The sequence below is a fragment of the Hypomesus nipponensis genome, chromosome 12 (genome assembly GCF_054491055.1).
Source record: "Hypomesus nipponensis isolate SF chromosome 12, ASM5449105v1, whole genome shotgun sequence".
Lineage (NCBI taxonomy): Eukaryota > Metazoa > Chordata > Actinopteri > Osmeriformes > Osmeridae > Hypomesus > Hypomesus nipponensis.
The window spans coordinates 5,683,225-5,690,775 of record NC_140372.1 but is presented as its reverse complement, the minus strand read 5'-3'; the positions used below and the strand labels follow the sequence as shown (position 1 = coordinate 5,690,775).

General features: G+C 45.5%; 1 protein-coding gene across 2 annotated transcripts; it reads right to left on the bottom strand.

The window, feature by feature from the left end:
* Window positions 1–4,928, bottom strand: LOC146260781 (cyclin-H-like). Of its 2 annotated transcripts, XM_084667841.1 has the most exons (9): window positions 4,545–4,928; window positions 4,311–4,433; window positions 4,150–4,223; window positions 3,640–3,853; window positions 3,201–3,364; window positions 2,755–2,825; window positions 2,446–2,554; window positions 360–423; window positions 1–247 (listed from the first exon to the last, which is right to left on the bottom strand). In XM_084667841.1, the coding sequence occupies exons 1-9, from the start codon at window positions 4,659–4,661 to the stop codon at window positions 218–220; spliced, it is 966 nt and encodes a 321-aa protein (XP_084523967.1). In that variant the 5' UTR covers window positions 4,662–4,928; the 3' UTR covers window positions 1–217. The 2 variants fall into 2 exon arrangements, with proteins under 2 accessions (XP_084523967.1, XP_084523968.1); XM_084667842.1 differs by lacking the exon at window positions 360–423.
* Between the last annotated feature and the right edge of the window lie 2,623 nt (window positions 4,929–7,551).

Sequence of the window (7,551 nt, the reverse complement as noted above, 5' to 3'; positions counted from 1 at the left end):
TTCTGTACAAAAATATCTTTATTGTTTAACAGAGGCAGTGGATAGTAAGGTCGTTGAGGAGGGAAGGCCTCCAGTAGGACCGTAAGTGATGCTCGCTGAATCAATGTCTCCCCTCTGAGGGGGTTGAACACTGGGTGTATGTCCTGGATCGAGCCCTGGATCAGTGCATGTTCACACCCTCTGGAGTAAGGGATGCTGGCCCGTCTCCCTGGGCCAGTCAGAGCAGGTCCTCATCGGTCCACTCCTCCTGGGAGGGGGAAGCGGGGGGGGTTAGTGCCTGGAGGTGGAAGGGATCACGGGACGGAGAGAGCGAATCTGCAAAGCCCGTCCGGATCGGAGAGGCCGTGTGTGACTCTCACCTCCTCGGTCATCCGGGGCTCTTTCACCACGTGGTCGTCGTCCTCGTATCCTCGCTTTCTCTTCCTGCCGGGACGAGACGTTTTCTTTTGGTTTTCACACAGACGATTCAAGGAACGACGAAGATCTGTTTCTCCCCCCTCCCTCTAGAACGTCCCAGAGATCCCCCCCACGTGTCCTACCCTCATGTTCCACCCCCTCCAATCCAGTCATGTAGTCTAGAACCTTCCCACCATCCAGGTACTGTCTATTCAACCACCTCTCAGCACTCCTCCATAGTAGACCACATAGGCCTGCATAGTGGGCTCCATAAGTCATGTCATTCAGTAGCTGCACACTAGCTGGGGAGGGGCTGACCTAGGTTCATGGGTTGAGACAATGCTGCTGAGTGATCCATGTTGACCCATTTACAGACCAGCATGCTATGTGTTGCAGGACCGAGTGCACCATCATGTCACTGGCCGCCGCCATCCAGGTGATGTGACCTCGTTAACCAATGAGACGACAGGGCAGAGAGAGGTCCGCCAATCAGCCGGCCAGAGCCCGTAGGCTGGCGCAGGGACGTGCGACAGTCTTAACATGTAGCTTTCAGTGGGTTTTATTGCAGTACGGCTGGCTAGGCAGTGGGGTTGGGTGGATGGACTGCTGGCAGGACGAGCCACAAGATCAGACCTCTCTACCTGACGCTAACATGAACGATTGTCAACCTTGGTGGTGAGGTAACTTGGACAGAAATGGAGAAGGGGGGGGACATGTTTTCATTGGACGGGACCTGAAACGCTGGACACAGCTAGTCAACCAACCACAGAACACTCGCAACCTTCCCCCCCACACCCCTCTAGGGTCAGCTCCGTGGCTGATTGGCTTTTCCTTACGCCACTCGCTACGACCGCGTTTACAGGGCTGGGGGCGGCCTCTGCAGTCACCCTGACGACTGCTCCGTCGCCAGGGAGACGGGCAGTGAAACGATGACAACCATCATCAGGGAAGTCCTAACGTAGCACCTGAACAAGCCTTAACTCACTTCCTACAGGAGGAACACACCACCACACTTGATTTTCTTTCTTTTTTTTAACCCAACGAGAAAACTCCTCTCCAACCTCTGCAGTTTACAATTCACTCCGTAGCCATGACGCTGAGTCAACTTTTTTTCCTTCACTATTACTACGCTGCTTTGCTTAATATAATACACTTTAGCTGGTATAAAATGAAAGTGTTTGTGGTATGATAGCTTAAGAGTCGTACGGCGGTAGGCCGAAAAAGTTGGTCTGATTAGACATAACGTTCTTTTCTGGCTTTTTGTAACCTTTGCATGTGTAAACCAATGGAAACTAGCCCTGTCGTGTACAGACCGATATGCTGCTCCGAGGAGGTGAAGGGACTGGCCCTTTAAGCGGGCCTACGGCCAACAAAGGAAGCTTTAGTGGACTTGCAACATAGCAACCGTTCAGCCTGCTTTGGTTCCACCCCACACAAGCCGCACTGCCCAGACTCAGACTCCCCCGGAGCTGCAGACAGACACAGACCCATCAGGTTTGGAATTATCCAGGAAATAGTTGTTTTTTTTCTGTCTGGCTTGTGTTCAAGTTTTTTTCTCTCCCAAAGTGACAAACGGGGGGGATTTGAACCTCCCATCTGCAGTCAAACACTCTACCGCCGAGCTATACCCACCACCCTTATGTTTGCCCCCGGTTCTAATGTGGTGGGGGGGGGGGGGGGGGAGCATTGTTGAGTTTTAGTTACTGACCGTTCAAATGCACTGAAGAAAACACAGACCTCACCAAGACAAAGTGGAGTGGAGGTGTGGATGGATGCGCCCTTCCTCGCTTTCATGTAGTGTAACTGGACCTGTTTGGTTTTTTTATTTTTTCTACCTGATAATACTGAACTTTGAATCTTTTACATATACAAGACGACTCTTGATCGACCTGGCTAAATAAAACTGTTAGTGTGTATGAGGAGATGTACTGTCTTTTGTACAACGTCTTTTTTTGTCTCAAGTGGGGGGGATCTAAGGTGGTCATAACTGACTTACTAACTAAGCCCGGCTAACAGACAGGTAGCAGACAGGTGAGCTGGTCTACGTACGTGTTGGAGTTTGAGGAAAGTTCTGCATGGATCTTCTCCAACTTCTGCTTGTAAATGTTTATTTCCTCTGGCTTGGGAAGTTCATATTTCTTCATGAGGTTTTTCATTCCTGTGAAAACATATCACCCCCCCCCCAAAAAAAATTAGATATTATTTCATTGATTTATTATGAACAAAATAGGTCATATTATACATAATCGATCGCTGAGCCTGATCAGAAGTTGAGCACAGCTGGAGGTGAAGGCTGCCACCCTGTGGTTGAACATGGTAAGTGCAGTCTGTGGCACAGGGGGGGGAGGAGGGACTCACGTCTCATTCCATCGTACATCTTCAGGAGGGTCTCCTTGTCGTCCTTCAGCCCCATACACTCTGTCAGGTAGCTAAGACATCATGGACTTTAGTTTGACAAAATGCTCACACAAAATGTAAACAGTCAAGTTATATTAGGGAAGTCAATCTGCCACAACGACACCCACCACCACAACCCCCTTTAGGAGTTGGAATCCAAGTATTCTAAACCCGACACTGAGGGGGAACTGGACATGCTCTGTTAGGTAGCCTTAGCCCTGCGTTCTGGTTGTCCATGCTCTGTTACATAGCCTTAACCCTGCGTTCTGGTTGGGCCATGCTCTGTTACATAGCCTTAGCCCTGCGTTCTGGTTGGGCCATGCTCTGTTACATAGCCTTAGCCCTGCGTTCTGGTTGGGCCATGCTCTGTTACATAGCCTTAGCCCTGCGTTCTGGTGGGGACCCACCTCTCCATGTTGAGGCCGGCCCGCGAGGCGCTGTTCAGGATGGCCGTCAAGGCGATCTGCGACGGCGGGAACAGCAGGCCCGTGTCGGTCATGGCGGCCCGCGTCAGGAAGTCGTCGGCGCTCTTCCTCAGGGACTCGGGGTTCTCCAGCACCGGGTACCTGGTCTGAGGAGGGAGGTCAACGCTTTAGACAAGACGGGCCGGACGCTCAGCACGCGGCAGGCCGTGCTTGTGGTTCCAGCCGGAAAACGCATCGCGTCATCTCTTACAGAGACGAGAGCAGCCACACATCATTCATCAGAGGCGCAAAGTAAAATTGCATATCAAATGTAAAGAACACCGACTTATATTAAGGCCTTCCATTCTACCGGACATGATAATGGAGTTGTGACATGTTTGTCCTCCTCCTCCATACGTCCCTCCCTCCCTCCCAGTTGCACCTTCAGGTCTATGAGCAGGCCCTCCATGGGTCTGTAGGGGGTGTGGACCACCAGATGGAAGTTGAGCTGCTGGATGAGCAGGAGCTCAAGCTCCAGGATCTGCTCCAGGGCTCTCTCCTGCCCCGCGGGACTCTCCTGCAGCAGGTTGCCCACAAACTGGGTGCTGGACACGTTGAACTCATCCACCTTGCAGGACAGGTAGGCACAGATCAGCCTGTAACAGCGAGGGAGACGGCGCGGCCGATAGATTGGATGAGGTGTATCCGATTAAGGAGGGGAGGAATGCTTATGAGCAGGTGAGAAACCACAAGCTGAAATTGTTTTTGAATAGCCTACACCATTATTGCTGGTGGGTATGACTAATTATATATATATATATATATATATATATATATATATATATATATATATATATATATATATATATATATATATATATATATATATATATATATATATGCAATTCATACAATTAGTTTGCATCACCAATCAAGGCAAAAGTATGCTCACATTATAGTCCTGGGGTGGTATTCCATTAGAGAGTTGTTCAGGTAAAATCTACGGAAATACATGATGGCAGTGCCCTGTAGAGATAAGAGTAGGTTGGCTCAATAAAACAAACCAACTTAAAGCTACATTGAGTTCAGTTAAAAACCAACAGTTCTACATACCACCACAGACTTGGGCATGACAGGCTTGAAAGCATTGCAGAAGTCGAGCAGTCTTTTCTCATAGTGTCTGTAAAGGACAGACTCCTCTTGAGGGTCCAGGAATAAGGATTCATTAACTCCCGGCTGTAACAGAGAAAAGTAGGGAGAAATAATTTAAGAAATATTATGTACATGGGGAAAGACTGGTGGAGCTGTAGCAGAAATCCACACAGCTAGCAAATTTGTCTTCCGTACCTTACCACTGGCAATTATTTTGTTGCGGTATTTTTGGTTAGCCTCATATCTTATCTGTTCAAGTCTTTCTTCGCTGTCAAATATCCAAAACTTTTTCTGTGAGCTATTGTGAAACATGACAGCCTCTTTTGGGAGAAGTCCAGCAGTAGAGACCAGGTCCACTAGCAGCTAGTTGCTAGCGTTGCTAGTTAGTTCGTTTTAACTTAAGCTGTCAAAATATTACCTTCTTATGTGTTCACAAACAATATCCAATTAACATTATATGCGGGAGCAATGGAAAAACAATCAATGTTTCAACATCTGCGAAGATGTTAGTACCAAAGGGCTGCACTACACAAACATTCACCACCCACTTCTTCGGCCATGTCAGGTTGTCTGCTAATGATGACGTCGGCAAAGTACGAATCCCGTGTAGGGTCAATACACATATGCGTTTCGGTTTTACGAGAAACTAATTTTAGAGACCAGTATCATTTTTTATTAATAACTATTCAAATAGTGACTTGTCTCTGTTTTGGTATTTCGGCAGTTGAGTCAGCTTGTAATTTTCTTACTCCTAAATACTTATTTTATCAACAATTATGCATAAGGTATAGGCTAATTGAGGGTGTTCTCACAGCCGAAGCGAAGCCATAGATGCCAAGGTTTTCTTCTTTTGGCCTCAATTGGCGACCAGTCCATGCCTTCGACCAACCAGTGCTAAATCGATAGACATAGAACTGTGCATAACCTGTTAGGCCTATTGGAATACTTACTAGCAAACACAAAAAAAAATGAAAGGCTACTTGTATAATTATTATTAAAATCTCCGTACACTGTTGATTTTTTTTTCTTCACATAAGGCCTACTCTAAACAAACAAGAAAAAGCATCATGACTATGAGTAAAACTGAATGCCTATTAAATTTGCACAATATTGGTATCACTTCTGGAATCATTGTAGGCGTATCTGTCAGATAAAATATATATAAATATTAACTATTATCATTAAGTTGATTTGTAATGTTATCTCATTGTGTATTAAAAGATGCTGCAACAGAAAAGGCAAAGACTACCCAACCCCCACCCAGTCTTTTCCTTATACCCTGATTTGCATAAACATGAGTAATTTATGAATAATAAATGTCCTCGCATTCAGGGGGAGCCATTAATTTGCATATCACCATGGCACAGTTTTATTTTCTGAGTGTGGTGTAGTTTAATCACGAAGCCCTTCAAGACTGCATAAACCAGAATCAAAGAAAAATCCCTTAGCAGGTATGTAGTAGACACTTTTATCGATCCGTCTTCCTGTTAAAAGACGATCAAAATGTAGCGGATTTTTAACTTTTATGTAAAAATGTTTTCTGAACGGTTTAACGTTTGTAGACGACCAAAGCTTGTATCTACAGTACCGGTCGCTAGTTATTTGCCCTGTGAATTGCATAAACATGAAGTGCCAATGTATTATTGATGAGACCATTGCAACAATTTTGGCTATGCTGTGGGTATGTGCTATGGGCGCGCGTGTGTGTGTGTGTCTGTGCGCGCGTACGTGTGTGCAAGCGTGAACGTGTGGCGTGCGTGAGCAGCCTAAAGTTTATTGCAACGTTTAGTTTCTTGTTAGTCTGCAGTGGTAATAAATGTCATAACGAAAACCAAATATTTGTAAATAAAGTAATTCAGACTACACTCTGACTAAGACGACAATCTAAGCGGTCCGTGTTTTGATCCACTAAATCTGACTATTAAATGTGCTAAAACTGCAGATTATTTTGTAATATTGTCATCGCATTACCAAAGTAACGCCATTTCCCACCCGAATATCAGGATAAATCGAATACAAATGCGTAGTTTGTGTTTGCGTTCGAAGGCTCCAGAATAGCTGAGAGGAACACTATTTGAAATAAATGATATTGTACATGCATTAGATCTGCAGTCTTGTGTAACTTAGGGGACAAAGAGAGACAGAGACATATAGACATCGATAATTTATACAGACTTATTTCCACCTGAGTGTCTAAGAGTCATGTCAGTGTATTTTGACTGTCCATGTTGAGGGAAATCAAACAGAAGGGATTTGTGGCATCACCAGTTTTGCCAAAGGATCTGAGCATTGCCCTGATAGAGTGAGAACAGGGCTGCAGCCTGCTGCATCTTTGCAGTGGGATGTCCAAATATTGTCTCACACAAAAAGCTTTAGTGCCACTGTAGACACACATACATCATGCTTTTCCATTCACCACTAATTTAAACCCTAACGCATGTGTGCATGTGTGTCTCCAGTCATTATGAGCAGAACAGACTACATCTATACTGACCATTTGAATCATGATTGGTGAGAGATTAGGATTCACATTTTCAAACGGAATAACGTTCTGTCAAAAAAATCCAAATTTTTAAAACAAATGTTGGTCATAGACTGGAGCATCATTGGCTAATAATATTGTTATTCATCTTTGGTAAAAATGTATCGAAGGGATTGTTTTTACTTCGGAATAATAAAACACACACATTTACCACATGCTTAGTTTTCATAGAGTGTATTGCCAGTCTGAATAAACTTCATATTTAAAGACAGACACAGACATTTGATTTAAATTAATCAAATTCTTCTCACATGAATATTCATTCTCCCTTGCAAAAAACTGCCATTCCATTCTCTGCTTTTTACATTTCCCTGCATCCCCCCACCTCCCCTTTGCTCGTTGCCATGGGGACGAGTAGTGGCTGAGGTGATGTCAGTTGTGCCGGCGCTTGGTCAGGTGACAAGCTACTGCTGGGCATCACACAGCACCCTCGTGACGACAACAGAGACGGTGCCGTTTTGACGTTGTAACAGCACCGACACCACCAACACCGCCACCAGGCCATCGCTGTATTGTGTCAACCATCTCCATGTTGTCATTCAACAGAATCGATTTGGGCACAGCCAAAGTCAGTGGATGTGAAAGTGTGCTCCGACACGTGTTTGTTTGTCTGCGGCTCTGTTAGGTTGGCATGAAGCGGCAAGGACTCTCCCCTCCCCC

Bases quoted from the DNA above. Each gene is read 5' to 3' on its own strand.
- LOC146260781 (XM_084667841.1), bottom strand. From the start codon at position 4,661: ATGTTTCACAATAGCTCACAGAAAAAGTTTTGGATATTTGACAGCGAA. The intron at 4,434-4,544 runs GTACGGAAGACA...TCTCTGTTACAG, and splicing joins AAATAATTGCCAGTGGTAAG to CCGGGAGTTAATGAATCCTT. The intron at 424-2,445 runs GTACGTAGACCA...TCGTCCCGGCAG, and splicing joins CTTTCCTCAAACTCCAACAC to GAAGAGAAAGCGAGGATACG.